Genomic DNA, 18,879 nt, shown 5'->3' on the forward strand with positions numbered 1-18,879 from the left:
GTACAGCACTACATCATTTATAAAAAAAAGTGCTATACAAATAAATGTTGTAACAGAAGGGAAAAATTACAAATTTACATTACAGACAAGAATATTTAGACTTTAGGTACACATTTTAATATTTCAAATGTTTCACACAACTCTTCTTGTTAATAATGTACTTCTATCTCAGAAAGTTAAATCATTGCATTTCTTATGAACACCTTGGATCAGGGCGGTCTTGGCTAATTCAGAATTTTTCCCCAATGTTTTCCCTTCCTTAATTCACATTTACTATCCTGCACCTGTCTAATAGCATCTCCATTATTCATGATTGTTGCGATTATCGAAATGACACATTGCAGAGGTAGCTGGGGTCTGGGCCTGGAGATTTAACATATCAACAGTGTGAGAACATTCTTAACTGACCTTGAAGCGATGGCAGTTGGACATAAAGGTAAGTTAATGGAGTAAATTATTAAAGGGATGTAAGGATATTGGAAGGACAGTGTGGAATCGACAATTAAAGATTCTGCATTCCCCACCCATTAACGGCTGGCAGTGGGAGACTGCTATTGAGACCCCCACAGGATGTCCGACACCTTTTGTTAAACATGGACCAGCAGTCTGGTCAGAATATGTGGGGCTGCCAGAGGGATTTCTGGGCAGGAGTCCCCAGGGGATTTGTAAGGCTATGTCTGGCCTGGAGGTGCTTCAGAGACCAAAAGTGACCTCAGAAATACTTTAGGGATCGGACGTCAGAAAGACCAGTGGCTAGTCCTCCAGGAAATTTAGCATTGGATAAAGAATGGATTAGATTTGACCTGCCAGTAGCAGGAAGGAGAGGGGTGCAAGAAGGTAGAAGATGTGAAAGGATTTTTTATTTTGCTTCAGTGCACTTTTCCCTTTTCAGTCCTGTACCCTTCTTGTTGTTGCCTTTAGTTGTAATAAAACTTTTCATTTCCTTACATTTTTTTTTTGCCATTTTTTGGGATTTGTGGACTGCAAGGGCACCACCCACTGGCCACAATGTGCACTAGTGACTGACTGTACAACTCTTTGAATGTAGTCAAACTGAATGCATTTTCGACGCGCTCATTTTTCTGTGTGATCTCTGAGAATTTCAACATCTTTGTGCCAGCAAAACACAAGAGCAGGGAGCCATTTCCCCTAGCAGTCTGAATGCTGCACTTGCAGCTTCATCTTCTTTTTCTTTAACCACTGCTTGGTTTTTTTCAGCTTCCAGTGGTTTTAACAACAGCATTGTCTTTGTGTATATTTTTAGCTGCTTGTAAATTACTGATTCCTTCTCTGCCACGAGCACATGAACAGAAGCCCATTTTCACGTTATGATGCCATTTGCATGTGCATTGTTCTTCACCGCACCGCCACAGCAGCAAGTGACCACCAAATAAGCTGCAGACACTTCCTGTTAACTATGACTGCAAAATGTTTTGGCAAATCCTAATAATCAATCAGTCATTTTCCAACCCGCTATATCCTAACACAGGGGTCTACAGGAGCCAATCCCAGCCAGCACAGGGCACTAGGCAGGAACAAACCCCGGGCAGGGTGCCAGCCTACCTCAGGACACACACACACACACACCAAGCACACACTAGGGACAATTTAGGATCGCCAATCCACCTAACCTGCATATCTTTGGACTGTGGGAGGAAACTGGAGCACCCGGAGGAAACCCACACAGACACGGGGAGAACATGCAAACTCCACGCAGGGAGGACCTGAGAAGCGAACCCAGGTCTTGTGGCAGTGTGGGCGGAGCCATACCTGGGCATGTTGTGGGCGTGGCTGTTTCTGCACTAAAGTGTCTTTAATGCCCATGTCCTTAATTGATGCCGGGAGCTGCTAATTGCCACACCTGTGCCACGACCCCATTAAAAAACGGGAGAAGCACGAGTGCGGAGGGAGGGTGAAAAAAGAAAGGAATAGAGGTTAGTGGAGAGAAGAGGAAAGCAGTAAGAGAAAAAAAGCAAGGGAGTGAGTGAGTGAGCAAGAGAGAGAGAGCAGGCTCGCTGGTTAAGGCAGGCAGCTCGGTGGAGAGCCACTGGACTGGCACTCAGGGGCTGAAGGAAGTGGTCACTCCAGCTAAGCGATCTCAAGGAGCTGGAGTGACCAAGAAGGTGGTGGGCTCACCAGCGGGAGTCAGGGAGGCTTGGGAAGGTTGAGCCCAAGCGTGAGCGCCCTGACCGTTGGGTGAACTCAAGTCTCAGTCCAGCGGATCAGCTGTAGGTAGCGGCGCTCCCATGTTGCACAGCCCATATGGGAGAAACAGGGGAGACGCCAGCTAAAAGAAGACACCAGGCTTTTAAACAAAAAGGACAACTTCCAGCCTGTTGTTTTTAAGCTCGTTTTAAAGTGTTAATTTTTGGATTTTTAACCTCCAATTTTATCACCCTGTTTTTATGGATTATTTAGATATTGAAATATTTTTGAAGCACTGCACTTTTGGACACTGTTTTGGTTTTGATTGTTTTTAATAAAAGCACTTATTCATTTTTACACTCATTTTTACACTCCCCTTTTGCTCCCAGCGTGATTTGTCCTCATTGTACAGCTCATCCGGTTACATTACCGACGGCGTTGGGTTCGAGAGGCTGTCAGAAGTAAGGTGAGAGCATGGAGCAGGACCCACGCCATCACAGTGGTGCCTACCTTTTCAATTGCGCTTATGTGACCCACCTTTAGTCTTTCAGTCTGACATTGTGAGGCAGTGTAATATAATGGTGATAGTGCTCAAATAGACATTTAAAATTCTATCAACCATAAGCTTTTTTTCTAACACTTTTTCTTTTAATTGTACTTTTGAAACAAAAAATTTACCTTTGGCATCATGTTGAGGGTGCCACCTTGTGGACGAGGCCCTGCTGTAGACCCTTTAGCCCATTGGGTTAATGTGGCCTTGGTCAGCTGCCCTCGTTACAGATACAGCATGCTCAGATGTATACTTACTCTCAATCTTACTACTGTAGGTGCAGACATAAGTTCAGTATTGTCTGCTCCAGATTTCCTATACCAAGGCACATAATGAGTAAGAGTATCACCAGACACAGCTCATCCAGTCAAAGGCTGACTGTGCCAGGTTGTGGATTTAGTGTGCTCAGTTATGGACTCACTATCTCCATCCTCAAACTGAATATGCACACCCACAGATTTAAAGGCTAGGCTAACTCTAAACATTCAATGCCCAATATGGGATTTAGTATGGCTAGGCCCAGACTCAGTAGTCACAGCCCAGGATGTATTATTCCTAAGGGGAGAGTTAGCCTGCTTAATCTTGGATTTACTGTATCCCTCCAGAGCCTCATGGCGCCCAAGGATGCATTGAATGTACAGTACCTCTCTCCACACATGCTATACTGATTCAATATTACGAGTTCCAAATTCACTTTATTCATTCATTGATTCAATATGGGCAGCCCTAGGTTCAGTACAAACATCTCTAAACTCATCTGCAATTTCTTAGAATCCATATTAAAACACATTGATCTAAAATCGAGAATCTACAGTGAATAGGATGGACGAGTTATGGAGCTGGATGGCTTGTTTTTGTCACAATTGTTCTGATAATAAATCCAAATTAGGTGCTGTTCATAGCGGCGACTGCATGAGTGCTCCTATAACCCCATGCCAACTTGAACTTGATCAGCACAGCCTAAAGAGACCGGCCGGTGCTATCAGTATGCTCTGACATTCTGATGGTGCCATTGGGCTCAGCTTCACTTTTGCTGCCGATCAGGCTGAAAAACTTCTGACAGCATGGAAAAAAATAGAGGACCTGCTTCTGGAAATCCATTCTGAGGAATATATACAGGATGGGGTCTAAGAGGCTGTTCAGACTAAGAAACCCCCTGCCAACTTGATAGAAAATGAAGATGCGAGCCTCAAACTCACAAATGTCACTGCTGAACACCAAACCAATGTACTTGACACAGCCAGTGAGGTGGTAGGGTCCGAACACCAGCAGGAATATCAGCACTAGCAGACTGAGCAGGCCTCTGATGCGTTTCTTCTCAGATTTATTTACAGATTGGACATGACTAAGACTTCTCAGAGTGCCGCGGTACATGAAAAGAAGAAAAGCCAACGGAAAGAAAAAAGAGAGAATCAAGGTAATTATCCGGTAGGCGATGAAGTTCTTCTTGGAGGGGTACTTCTCAATGCACAAGCTGTTGTTGCTTTCTGGGAAAAGCACCTTAAAGGCCACTGCAGGAATTATGGTAATAAACGTCCACAAAGACAGAGAAAGGAGGCAGGCAAACCACAGCCGGCGGATGGCTGGAAACTTCAGAGGGTGGGCAATAGCCAGGTAGCGCTCCAGTGCAATGCAACAAAGGAAGAAGATGCTGGCATAGAGACTAATATAGAAAATGCAGCCCATAATCTTACAGGAGGTAGCTCCAAAATACCACTGGTGTCCATAGCTGTAGTAGTGAATCCACAAAGGAAGCGTAAAAATTTGAAGGATATCAGAGAGCAGGAGATTAATGACATAAATGGGCAGACCGTTCTCGGACTTCACTAGACGGTACAGGCCAAACACGGCTAGGCAGTTAACGGGAAGCCCGATGCAGAAGATGAAGCCATAAAGGATGCAGAAGAAGATTCTGTCCGAGTTAAAGTCGATGTTATTACAGGTACTGTTCATGATTCTCTGCTGACCAAAGAGTGTTCTGAGAGCGTCAGGAGACGCGACCTTAATCAGATCGGTCTTGTAACTATATGCTATAACACATCAGAATGATGAGCCACAGTACAGATCTTTACACATTGTCTTGCTGTTCTTGGTGGCACTATAGAGGTGATGAAGGCGGAATGGCTAAGAAACACCTGCAAGAAAAAAGAAAGAACAGACATTAGTTGTCTGGTTGTACTCTGTAGTTGGGCATTTGAGTATAAATGATTAGAGCCAGTAGGAGAAGACACACATCACCGGTGGCATTGTTTAATTGCTGATTCAAAAACGTAACAAGGATGAGTGAAGGGTACACAAGTTAAAAGCATAATTATATATATATTATAAGGGGCAAGGCAAACAGCTCACTTCACTTACATCGACTTTTCCTGGTGGAGGTCACAATGACAGCATGCTGAGCTGTCTAGGTAACAACAGTCAACAACAGTCAAGAAGAGTCTCCAGCTCCTCCTTGTGAATTCTCAGACACTCCCAGGCTGTTCAAGAGATAAAACCTTAAGGACCTTCTAACATACTGGGCTGAAAGGTGATATCAAACTATGAGAGGAAACAAACAAGCCTAGGAGAATGTGAGACTTCATAATGGAGGAGGAACCAGAGGTGAGACAAAGTTCAATCCCTCACCTTCAACTTTAAAGTCAAACTTACTTTATAAGGATTGCATTCAAGCAAGTCGAGTTGAGTTTCTGGATTTAACAAGTTAAGCCAAGTCAAGTCATAGGTGAGAAGACTGGAGTAAAAACGTCCTTATACTTTCACCACAATCTACAATTAATCTAATTATAATAAGGTCTACTGTATGCTGTGTGGAAGATGCCCAGGACGCCCCTTGGACACTGGAATGCACATTACATACCCCAGAACACTTGGTGGCAGCCCCCCTGAGTTGCATCAGGGCCACAATCGGGTTACACTGGAGCCCATCCCTGTTGGGCTTCGTGGCCACCACCAGGGGGAGCTGCATGGCCTCCTGAGCCCTTTAGGGCCGTTCTTCCACCACACCCGGTACTCCGTCATCAAACACCTTGGACTATAAAGGGAGCCAGCAGTCACCACTCTGGAAGTCGGGAGGAGGGAGACAAAGCTTGCTCCCTTCATGCTACCAGTAGTGACACTGACCGTAGCCAAATGCAAAACGAGTGAAAAAACAGTCAGGAAAAATGAGGAGGGAAAATGTCAGTGGTCTCCACCTGTTAAACCATTCACTCCTGTTTTGGGTGTCGTCTCATTGTTGCCCCTCTAGTGCACCTCTTGTTAATTTCATTAACACCAAAGCAGCTGAAACTGATTAACAAGCCCCTCTGCGACTTAACTGACCGGATCAATAGCCCAGAAGTCTGATTGACTTTTTGCTGTACCAGAAGTTCTCAAACTGTGGGGTGTGCCACTGAAGCTGTACAAGGGGAGCGTCGAATAAATGAACAAGACATCAAAATTCATTTTTTACATTTTTATTTCAAATTTAAATTTGCAAGCATATAATCACAACGAATGCATTGTAACTAAAATTAAAAGAAAACATTTCTAAGGCATAGATCTAATGACTAATATGTGCCTGCTTTAAAGTACATAGCCTGTCCAGGTTTGGTTTGATATTCGAGATATAGTTGCGTGTTTTCAGTCCAGAAAGTTCAAGACGTATGGCGAACATTCGGGTAACAGTAGATCAGGTGATAATGCGGCATGACTGCACCACATTGGCAGTGTAGCCAACATTGCCAAATTGAGTTAAATAATTGACTGCGTATTGGTTATTTTCATCTGAAAATACATTCGTCTCGCGCAGATTGACTTCATCGGTGTCTTCGTTTACGAAATTTTTAAAAATTAAAACATATTTAATCATTTCTTTACATATAAAATAATTAAATAAGAATAAATAATTTATTCTTTGTTTTTAGGATTAGAATTACTACCAAAAACCACACAAGACATTTTGACAGTTATTAAAGCACTTTAAAAAAAATAAATTTCAAATATTTCATCAAAGTTAGCCGAACACAGGCAAATCTTATGGTTGTAAGTAAAAATGATAGAATACCGCGACACCACACGAGTATCATACCTTTGTTAGTTGTATCACGGGTTGTTCTCATTTATCTTATATTATGCAGGGGGCGCAGAATTATTCCAGGTAGAAAAGGGGCAAAATACGAAAGTTTGAGAACCGCTGTGTTATACTCTGATTTTTTGAGCAGTATATTTATTTATTTATTTATTTTAACTAGTTTTTACTAGTTTGTGGCCATTCGTTGTATTTTGTTTGTGGCCATCATTCCATTTCCTCTCAAAACTAGTTTTGTATCCTTGTGCCGAATTCACTTCAATGCATTTCGTAGACCTCATCAAGTACCAGGACATTTCTGTGATTTTGCCAAACTCACAGTGAAACAAACTCTGCAGGGTTCACCCATCCTGTGGGAATCTTATTCTGGTCCAGCCTTGAGGAACACTGCCACCTGTCATGTGGGGGAATGAACTGCTCCTGGTAAGACTGTTTGCCCAGTCCATCCATTATGGCGTCTTTGTTGGGTATGAATCCTAACTTTATCCCAGATAGGATGCCTTTTCTTCCCCCTTGGCACCTACAACAGCCATCCCATTCTTTACACTGTAGTCTGCAGTAAACTGAGAATGTCCGAAATTGATAATTGTCAGTGCGGAGGATTATTTATTCATTTGCTGTTCAACACGTTAATTAATCCTGATGACGTGTGTTTGTGTGTGTCCTGCGGTGGGTTGGCACCCTGCCCAGGATTGGTTCCTGCCTTGTGCCCTGTGTTGGCTGGGATTGGCTCCAGCAGCCCCCCGTGACCCTGTATTTGGATTCAGCGGGTTAGAAAATGGATGGATGGCTGGATGGACTTACGCAGGTATGGAGCATGAAGAGTATATCAACAAAATTTAAATTAAAGGAATTCAATTTGAAAAATAGTAATCATGGCACTATGTAACATGAGACTTTGACAGACCTCAGGGTATGCGTCGGCTGACGACCTCACCAACACCTCTTCCAGGAATAATTTTTTCTTGCAGGTGTTTTCCTAGACGGCTGGCCCAAAATATACTAAGCTTCAGATGGATTACCTATTCTGAAGTATAGCTGGTATGACTGCTGGCACTACACATCTTACATGACACCTATCTATCTATCTATCTATCTATCTATCTATCTATCTATCTATCTATCTATCTATCTATCTACAGTGTATCCAGAAAGTATTCACAGTGCCTCACTTTTTCCACATCTTGTTATGTTACAGCCTTATTCCAAAATGGATTAAATTCATTTTTTTCCTCAGAATTCTACACACAACACCCCATAATGACAACGTGAAAAAAGTTTACTTGAGATTTGTGCAAATTTATTAAAAATAAAAAAATTGAGAAAGCACATGTACATAAGTATTAACAGCCTTTGCCATGAAGCTCAAAACTGAGCTCAGGTGCATCCTGTTTCCCCTGATCATCGTTGAGATGTTTCTGCAGCTTCATTGAAGTCCACCTGTGGTCAATTCAGTTGATTGGACATGATTTGGAAAGACACACACCTGTCTATAGAAGGTCCCACAGTTGACAGTTCACGTCAGAGCACAAACCAAGCATGAAGTCAAAGGAATTGTCTGTAGACCTCCGAGACAGGATTGTCTCGAGGCACAAATCTGGGGAAGGTTACAGAAAAATTTCTGCTGCTTTGAAGGTCCCAATGAGCACAGTGGCCTCCATCATCTGTAAGTGGAAGAAGTTCGAAACCACCAGGACTCTTCCTAGAGCTGGCCGGCCGCCTGAACTGAGCGATCAGGGGAGAAGGGCCTTAGTCAGGGAGGTGACCAAGAACCCAATGGTCACTCTGTCAGAGCTCGGGAGGTCCACTGTGGAGAGAGGAGAACCTTCCAGAAGGACAACCATCTCTGCAGCAATCCACCAACCAGGCCTGTATGGTAGAGTGGCCAGACAGAAGCCACTCCTTAGTAAAAGGCATATGGCAGCCCACCTGGAGTTTGCCAAAAGGCACCTGAAGGACTCTCAGACCATGAGAAACAAAATTCTCTGGTCTGATGAGACAAAGATTGAACTCTTTGGTGTGAATGCCAGGTGTTACGTTTGGAGGAAACCAGGCACCGCTCATCACCAGGCTAATACCATCCCTACAGTGAAGCATGGTGGTGGCAGCATCATGCTGTGGAGATGTTTTTCAGTGGCAGGAACTGGGAGACTAGTCAGGATAAAGAGAAAGATGACTGCAGCAATGTACAGAGACATCCTGGATGAAAACCTGCTCCAGAGCGCTCTTGACCTCAGACTGGGGCGATGGTTCATCTTTCAGCAGGACAACGACCCTAAGCACACAGCCAAGATATCAAAGGAGTGGCTTCAGGACAACTCTGTGAATGTCCTTGAGTGGCCCAGCCAGAGCCCAGACTTGAGTCCAATTGAACATCTCTGGAGAGATCTTAAAATGGCTGTGCACCGACGCTTCCCATCCAACCTGATGGAGCTTGAGAGGAGCTGAAAAGAGGAATGGGCGAAACTGGCCAAGGATAGGTGTGCCAAGCTTGTGGCATCATATTCAAAAAGACTTGAGGCTGGAATTGCTGCCAAAGGTGCATCGACAAAGTATAGAGCAAAGGCTGTGAATACTTATGTACATGTGATTTCTCTATTTTTTTATTTTTAATAAATTTGCAAAAACCTCAAGTAAACTTTTATCAAGTTGTCATTATGGGGTGTTGTGTGTAGAATTCTGAGGAAAAAAATGAATTTAATCCATTTTGGAATAAGGCTGTAACATAACAAAATGTGGAAAAAGTGATGCGCTGTGAATACTTTCTGGATGCTCTGTATCTTAGAATTACTTAAGGTTTCAAAGTTTGCTAATCATTCAGAAGTCAAGTGTGTGACACACATCATGTAGTTAATCCACATTTAATGTTAATTTCACAAAGCTGAGAGGAGTCTATTGCTTCTGACCCCATAAGTGTTTTGTGAACAGAAAATTGAAGTCTCTGATGCAACTACTGTCCCTTCCCTTGCTGGTTTCTGCCTCCATTGCTTTCCTAGTTTCTGTTGGCTCTGAATAAAGCGGGCTAAGAAAGTGGTTTCCTTCCTTATTTGTGATATTTTAAAATGTATTTCAATTAAAGGCTGAGATGTGGTTCAAAGCAAATAATCTCAAAATAGCTTCTATCCCATTTTAGGATATCTAAAATCGATCTCAGGATATCTCAGAATGATTTCCAAGAATTTTAAAATCATCTATCAAATACTGTGTATTTTGAGGTGTCTTGAACTAGACGAAATGTCTTAATGAAAAGCCAGTTCTGAAATATGTCAAGATTAATTTTAGATGTTAATAAATTGCAGGGGCAGCATGATGGCGCAATGGCAGTGCTGCCAGAACAGAGTTTGCATGTCTTCTCTGTGTCTGTTTGGGCTCCCACCAGGAGCTCCCAAAGTCCAAAGACATGCCAGCTTGGCGTATTAGGGGTGTGTGTGACTGTGAGTATTCCCCCTTTGATGCGCTGCCCTGTCCTGGGATTGTTCCTACCTTGTGCCCAATGCTTGCCGGGAAAGACTCCATGCTCTGAGTACATGGGTTTAGAAAATGGAGGGATGGATTCAATTCCATAGGAGGTCAGTTTGAAATACTATATCTCAAAATGTATTACAGATATTCTATAATACATATTTTGAGATATCGTAAAATGAGTTACATATGTTTAAAAAGCTTAACAGCCTTTTATAAATCTAAAATCTATTTTGAGGTTATCTCAAAATTTTGATTTGGCTTGCCATATGATACAACTTTTCAATTAACTTCTTCTCACATATACTGGAAAAATTAGTTCATTACAAAGAAGCACCCCTAACATATGGTTTTGTTTTTACTGCTTGGTGCCTAATGATATTTCAGGTCACCCAAAAGATTTATAATTATACCCAATATAGAGAAATTTTCAAATAACAAGCCTGCGCCAAAGCATACATGTAATAAAAGAACAAGACATGCAACAAAACACAGTATGTACATGTACATATACAAATACAGTATGCAGCACTTCAAAATAAATCACATTGTTAATACACCTAAACAATAAAAGGAAAAAGTATGAATACATACATTGTATCCCTGGACCAGGGAGAAAGTGACAAAGCTAAAGATTAGCAGTCACCCGCAGCTTCTTCACTTCCAAAAGGGCAGGGAGCAAGTTGTTCGTTGTACTGTCCTACATATGAGAATGTGCTCTAGTGGGAAGTGGATGTGCCATGCTAAGGATTCTTTTCCTTCTGACTGTGCTGTCAAATCAACTGTTAGGTGGCACTATATGCCTACTTCTTAAGTAAGCCTGCTGCTAGGAGTAGCATTTGAGTAATGCGCTGGCAGTTTATTACGTTTGAAACTTAGCAGAACCCCCAAGTATAGATAGATAGATAGATAGATAGATAGATAGATAGATAGATAGATAGATAGATAGATAGATAGATAGATAAAAAGGCACTAGATGATAGATAGATAGATAGATAGATAGATAGATAGATAGATAGATAGATAGATAGATAGATAGATAGATAGATAAAAAGGCACTAGATGATAGATAGATAGATAGATAGATAGATAGATAGATAGATAGATAGATAGATAGATAAAAAGGCACTAGATGATAGATAGATAGATAGATAGATAGATAGATAGATAGATAGATAGATAGATAGATAGATAGATAGATAGATAGATAGATAGATAGATAGATAGATAGATAGGAAAGGTATTATAATCTAACAGATTTGTCTTTTTACAGAAGCTCTTTACAAATACAGCATGATCCTTAAAAGAGGCACAGGTGCTAAACACTGAGGCTGACCTGATGTAATCTTTATTTAGTGTATTAGTAAGTGAATTGTTTTAAGTGTGTTAAATACATAGAGATGAAGTCAGTAGTCTAATCTTTAATGTAGTCCTGCATATTGTTTGTTATCACAACATTTGTATTTTTGTATACAGGCAAACTGAATATACTGCTCCTCTTTATATTCACACACATACTGTGATGGATGTGCCCGGACTGGGTCGAAAATAGAAATGCGGTACTGAATCAAGATGGCTGCTTTAAAGGCCAGTGTAGAAAGTGATGCAACTGGGGCTGGAAGCGGATGTGACGTCAACTGAGGCGAGACTGGAAATGATATCATTGAAAGTGCCAGAACCCTATGGGACATTGCAACCCACCACCCCCTGTTCGGACATGGAAATGCCATTGTTCAGACCTTTTAGTTGACTTCTATTCACACGTGTAACATTATCTATCTATCTATCTATCTATCTATCTATCTATCTATCTATCATATAGTACCTTTCGTATCTATCTATCTATCTATCTATCTATTGTTACAGTTTTGTTTGTCATTGTTCCAGACGGTACGTGACAATGTCCCTGTACTGTACTCTGTACAGATGACACTGCTGCTCTTATTGCTACTGTTTGTGTCAGGCGTGCACAGTGGTGGTAAGAGTACAAGTTTATCTTTTTGGATACTTTGCTGTCTGCATCTGACTGTTTATGGTCACCTTTGGGGAGGCTGCAGCTTGACGTTTACTAATGTGGAGGAGGCCTGACAAGAAGTGTCCTGGTGTAGTTGCCTTTGTAACCGGCGTCCACATGCAACACGTAAGCTCAAACTCACTCTGTCACAACTTGGCAGTGCTACTCATCTTTAGACACAAGAGGAGGTCCATTTCTACAAGTGATCTCATGTTGTGCTCTGGTTTTCTGAGTCAACTTGTAGCAGAAGGGTTTCTATAAATATAACTGGGGTACTGGTAAGTCTGCATGGTGCCTAGTTGGAGAGCTGCAGTGGAAAGTGAGTGAAATGCAGAAGAAGCTCAGGTAACACTTTATCAATCAATCAATCAACATTTATTTATATAGCACATATTCATACAAAAAAATGTAGCTCAAAGTGCTTTACAAAATGAATAGAGAAATAGAAGACACAATAAAAAATAAACATAAGTCAATATTAATTAACATAGAATAGGAGTAAGGTCTGATGGCCAGGGTGGACAGAAAAAACAAAAAAAAAACTCCAAAGGCTGGAGAAAAAATAAAATCTGTAGGGGTTCCAGACCAAGAGACCGCCCAGTCCCCTCTGGGCAATCTACCTAACATTAGTCAAACAGTCCTCTTTGTATTTAGGGTTTTCATGGAAGGACCTGATGATGATGGTCACGTAGACTTCTGGCTTTCAGTCCATCAATGTTTAGTTTATGTACTGCAAAAATGCACCTATTACTCATTTAGTTTTATGTAATAAGACCTTCACAAACACTTCTTAGGGTCTTCATAACACTTACAAAGTATCATTTAAGTGTTTCTTCATCTCTGCAATGTGACCCACTAACAACACTTCACTTTGGAGTGGTCTGAGGCTTCTTGAACTGAGACACATTTCTCTTGATGTTACATATTTAGTGTATGACCTGTGAATCCTTTATATTAGCAAGTCATTTTAGGATCATGTCAATATGTCACACCACACAGCAATGTAAAAAAAAGTGTTATGAAGACTACAAGAAGCCTTTGTTAAGGAATTGTTACATAAGAATACTGTACATGAGTTTTGCCTTTGGCTACGGTCAGTGTCACTACTGGCAGCTTGAGGCGATACCTGGAGTCCAACTACTCCAGGATGAAACATCAATACATTTCATTGCCAGAAGGTTTGCTGTGTCTCCCAGCACAGTCTTAAGGGCATGGAGGAGATTCCAGGAGACAGGCAGTTACTCTGGGAGAGCTGGACAGGGCCGTAGAAGGTCCTTAACACATCAGCAGGACTAACCGGTATCTGCTCCTTTGGCCAAGGAGGAACAGGATGAGCACTGCCAGAAACTACAAAATGACCCCCAGCAGGCCACTGGTGTGAATGTCTCTGCCCAAACAATCAGAAACAGACCATGAGGGTGGCCTGAGGGCCCGACATCCTCTAGTGGGCCCTGTGCTCACTGCCTGACACCATGGAACTTGATCGGCATTTGCCATAGAATATCAGAAATGGAAGGTCCACCACTGGCACCCCGTGCTTTTCACAAACGAGAGCAGGTTCACCCTGAGCACATGCGAGAGACGTGAAGAGAATGTTATGCTGCCTGTAACATTGTTCAGCATGCCCGGTTTGGTGGTGGGTCATTGATGGTCTGGGGAGGCATATCCATGGAGGGACGCACAGACCTCTACAGGCTAGACAACGGCACTTTGACTGCCATTAGGTATTGGGATAAAATCTCTGGACCCATTGTCAGACCCTGTGCTGTTGCAGTGGGTGCTGGGTTCCTCCTGGTGCATGACATTGCCCGGCCTCATATGGTGAGAGTATGCAGGCAGTTCCCGGAGGATGAAGGAATTGATACCAATGACTGGCCCCCACGCTCACCTGACCTCAATCCAATAGAACACCTCTGGGACATTATGTTTTGGTCATCCGACGCCACCAGGTAGCACCTCAGACTGTCCAGGAGCTCAGTAATGGCCTGATCCAGATCTAGGAGGAGATCCCCTAGGACACCATCCGTCATCTCATTAGGAGCATGTCCCCCTTGACGTTATCAGGCATGCATACAAACATGTGGAGGCCATACAAACTACTGAGTACGATTTGGAGTTGCTGCAATTAAATTTTGGCAAAATGGACCAGCCTGCCACATCATTTTTTCACTTTGATTTTCAGGGCGTCTTTGAATTCAGCCCTCTGTAGGTTGATCATTTTCAATTCCATCAAATGATGTGGCATCCTTTCATTCCTAACACATTACCATACCAGTCCATATCAATAGAGATTTGCAGCAGGATTTGTTTTCCCCAATGAGATCTGATGTGTTTTCAAAGTGTTCCTTTAATTTTTTTGAGCAGTTTATGAAGGCGTTTATGTGACAGAGAAAGAGAAGCAATAAGAAGACAAAACACTGAAGCACACAGTGAAGCAGGGAATCCTCTGTAATAACGAGTGACTGAGCAACAGACAAACAGGAAGGGCTCATAGGCATGCAAGACAAAGTCCAAGATACGGAATACAAGAACAAGAACAAGAGAGAAATATATGCCAAACGATGAGAAGACCGTCAAGTAAGACAACATGCCAACCACAAATAATAAAATACATTATAACTTCTTGAGGAATTGAAAGAGGTACCTATACAAGAAGTACATAAGAACTATAAACACCTCCTTACCTGTAACTAGTGTGGCCGGGTGCAGGAATGACAAGTCGCAGAAGGAGAAGAAGTCAGGACACCATTTAATTGAGCAATTGTACAGCCAACCTTTAGGTGAAATAGAAACGAAAACGTTTTTGACTTGTAGTTGCAGAAATGAAGGTTGCTTCACTGGAGCTCCATTATAAAAGATGCCTCCTTCCCAGGCAGTCAGGCTTCTTATAACGGATGAACCGGAAGGAGTGGTGCTAAGTGCCCTCACTGGGCAAAGCTGGCGGGGAGAGAAGGAGAAGAAAATGTTAGCGACAGCGCCCCCTCTCAGCCCGGCAGGTTATCGCACACCTCAATTGAGCGTATGAGGAGATTCTCTGACATGTCTGTGTGACACCAGATTATCATTTGCAGTTTATTTTAGGACCATAATAAAGTAGTAAAATGCCAGGCTGTCAATCAATCAATATGGCATTATTCTATATGGTGCTTTAGTAACACAGATCAGACCGAATTATATTAGAATATCAAATGTACAAAGTTATCCATTTTCTGAAGCCTAATAATACCATTTTAGGTTCATGGTGGTCTGGAGACCATTCCCAGGGCCGTTTGAAGGAATTTGGGGGCCCCAAGCAAAATGGACATGGAGGCCCCCCCGCACGCACGCAAAGGAACCACAGCATAGCCATACAGTTTAAATTCACTCACACTTTATATAAATAAAAAAGGTTTACAGTGCAAATACTGCTGTTGCATATAAAGTGCATAAATAAAAAAATGTTTAGAGTGCAAATACTGCTGTTGCATATAAAGTGCATAAAATTTGAACATTTTCAACAATTGAACATTTGCAAAAAACACCACTGTACCATAAAATCAAATATACATTAAAAAAGTGCACAATAACTAAATCCAACATACTTAAAAACACACCCACACATACATACTCACATTAACATTTTTCAGTTCTCTCAAACATGTGCAAATTATCTAAAACTGCTGTTTGCGAGCCTTGTTTTCTGCAAAGGCAATCACAATGTCCTCCAAGTCCAAAGACTGGCGAACATCCCGCTCAATTGACATAAGTGCCAGTCCTGTGAGCCTTTCTTCGCCGCCGTGGACCTCATGTAATTTTTTATCAGCTTCGAAGCTGAAAAGCTCCTCTCACCAGAGGCCAATTATTCTTATTTCTTTTTATTATTTTAATTTCTTCTATGTAAAGCACTTTGAATTGCCATTGTGTATGAAATGTGCTATATAAATAAACTTTTTACTGTTAACAAACAATGAAATTATAATTAAATGTTTACTAATTATTAGTAGTGCTGTGAGTCGACTACCAATGCTTAAAAACATCCCAAGCCAATGTTTGATGCACAGAATTTATTGTGTGGTTTTCCTAAATAGATTATCACAGTGGAATAGTTAGTATAGCATGCTATGCCACTTTCATCAAAACCTATTACAAAGCTATAGCAATGTCATGGCATTTATGTATGATACATAAACATATTTCTGCTGCAAAATTGCACCATTTGTACAAGACAAGTAGAGCTATTTTATGTGTGTAATTTATCACTTACCACTGTCTTGTTTTTTCTTATCCTCCTCTTCCTTTCTCTTCTTTCATTTTTGGCTTCCTGAAGCATAATTCCGCTTCCTGACTGCCGAGGAAGTTCTGTATTTTGCCGGCAGCAGAGATCGCGTGGTTGGCTGGCTGCTGTCAGCGAGGGGGGCCCCCTTGAGGGGGATCCCGATAACAGTGTCATTGCACTTTACTGCATTCACTATCAATGGGGCGCTCACACAGTTTGTCGCTGCATTTTATTCTTAACCAGTCGTTGTCTTGGGGCCCCAGGCCCCAAGCAATTGCTTGGTTTGCCTGCCTTGTCGCAACGGGCCTGACCATTCCAATACTGTCTGGTGTCAGACCAGACCTGAAGGGTGTGTTGAGGGGGCTGGGTGGTCTCGTGGTCTGGAACCCCTGCAGATTTTATTTTCTCTCCAGCCGTCTGGAGTTTTTTTTGTTTTTTCTGTCCTCCCTGGCCATCGGACCTTACTCTTATTCTGTGTTAATTAGTGTTGTCTTATTTTAACAACAACAACAACAGCAACATTTATTTAAATGGCACATTTTCATACAAAAAAGTAGCTCAAAGTGAAGTTTACATAATGAAGAAAAATAAAAAAAAGACAAAATAAGAAATTAAAATAAAACAACATTTAATTCTTACTTTGTCTTTTATTTCTCTTTTCTTCATCATGTAAAGCACTTTGAGCTACATTATTTGTATGAAAATGTGCCATTTAAATAAATGTTGTTGTTGTTGTTGTTGTAGAGATCACCTACCCACACTCACCCCATGCCAGTCTGAATTTACCGGCTTACCTAACCTAACGCTTGGATATATTTTTCGTAAATATAATATTCAGTTTCACTGTTATGCTGATGACACCCAGCTTTATCTGTCCACCAAACCTGATTCTGCTCTCCCCCCATCCTCCCTCACTCTCTGTTTAGTTGAACTAAATACATGGTTCTCTTCTAACTTTCTGAAACTCAACAGCAATAAATCAGAGCTTCTCCTGGTAGGCTCTAAATCAACATTATCCAGAACTAATAGTTTTTCTATTGCTATCAATAACTTGCCGGTCTCTGTTTCCCCATGTGTGAAAAGTTTGGGTGTCATCCTTGACAGTACTCTGTCTTTTAATTCACACATCAATAATGTCACTCGGTCTGCTTATTTCCAGTTGCGTAACATCAATCGTCTCCGTTCCTTTCTTACTCCACAGGCCACTGCCATTCTTGTTCACAGCCTTGTTACTTCTCGGCTTGATTATTGTAAGTCACTTCTTTTTGGTCTTTCTCAAAAATCAATTCATAAGCTTCAACGTGTTCAGAACTCTGCTGCCCGTATTATCACCAGGACCCCTTCTATTCACCACATCACCCCTGTTCTCCAGCAGCTCCATTGGCTTCCGGTCAAATATCGCATTCATTTTAAAATACTTCTGTATACATTTAAGGCTATTCATCATCTCTCTCCTCCATATCTCTCTGATTTGGTACAGATCATCATCCCATCTCGGTGTCTCAGATCCTCTTCTTCTCTTTCTCTCTCTGTCCCTGTCCCCCGTCTTGCCACTATGGGGAACAGGGCTTTCAGTTGCTCTGCTCCTCGACTTTGGAATTCCCGACCTCCTGAAATAAGAAACATCACCTCTTTCTCTCTTTTTAAGTCTAGACTAAAAACTCACCTATTCAAAATAGCTTATCCCACATAACTTTCTCCATTTTCCTATCTTGGAACTGTTTTATGTTTTATGATCTTGTAAATTACTTGCTCTTTTGCCTGCTTTTTATTTTCTTACTTTTATTATTATTTTTACTGTGTACAGTGTCCTTGAGTGTTCTGAAAGACGCTTTCAAATAAAATGTATTATTATTATTATTATTATTATTATTATTAACACAAGATTACATTAGAAGAAACGACAAACAAATTGCAGCCATACAAAAGGTGCAAATTCCACACAGACAGTTTGGGCCTGGGGCTCTGAGATGATTTCACAAGAGGTAATTTCCACGTTTTTGTGCATCAAGACGAAGGCCAGTGTAAAAATTAGAAACACGGAGCCATGCAGGCAGTGCTTCCATACCAAATGCCCTGATGATTATGTAGAACTGAGCTAGCGTCATTGCTAGAGAGGCTGTGAGGGGCATCCCTGCATTTTCTGAATCTGCTTGTTGCAGTTCAGGGTTGTGAGGAGCTGCAGCCCATCCCGGCAGCTTGCAGGTGCAAAGGAGGAATCATCCATTCATTATAGGACCAAGTCATGCTCAGCTAGCCATTTCTGAGTTGCCAACCTAACCTACAGGAGACACCCCAATGGCCAACAGCATCCTGGCGTTGAAAAGAGAAGCTGTCTTGGCTGAAGAACAGGGTGACCAGGCTCATAGCTTTCTTTTTCATATAAG

At 41.8% G+C, this 18,879-nt stretch overlaps 1 protein-coding gene across 2 annotated transcripts; it reads right to left on the reverse strand.

Annotated features, from left to right (window-relative positions):
• Nucleotides 1-2,533: 2,533 nt before the first annotated feature.
• Nucleotides 2,534-16,520, reverse strand: LOC120524183 (G-protein coupled receptor 4-like). 2 transcript variants are annotated; one of them, XM_039746064.1, is made up of 3 exons: nt 16,481-16,520; nt 14,922-15,174; nt 2,534-4,830 (listed from the first exon to the last, which is right to left on the reverse strand). In XM_039746064.1, exon 3 carries the CDS (start codon nt 4,646-4,648, stop codon nt 3,656-3,658), a length of 993 nt encoding a protein of 330 aa, XP_039601998.1. In that variant the 5' UTR covers nt 4,649-4,830; nt 14,922-15,174; nt 16,481-16,520; the 3' UTR covers nt 2,534-3,655. The 2 variants fall into 2 exon arrangements, with proteins under 2 accessions (XP_039601998.1, XP_039602000.1); XM_039746066.1 differs by lacking the exons at nt 14,922-15,174; nt 16,481-16,520 and adding an exon at nt 10,818-10,971.
• Nucleotides 16,521-18,879: the final 2,359 nt, after the last annotated feature.

The sequence above is a fragment of the Polypterus senegalus genome, chromosome 1 (genome assembly GCF_016835505.1).
Source record: "Polypterus senegalus isolate Bchr_013 chromosome 1, ASM1683550v1, whole genome shotgun sequence".
Lineage (NCBI taxonomy): Eukaryota > Metazoa > Chordata > Cladistia > Polypteriformes > Polypteridae > Polypterus > Polypterus senegalus.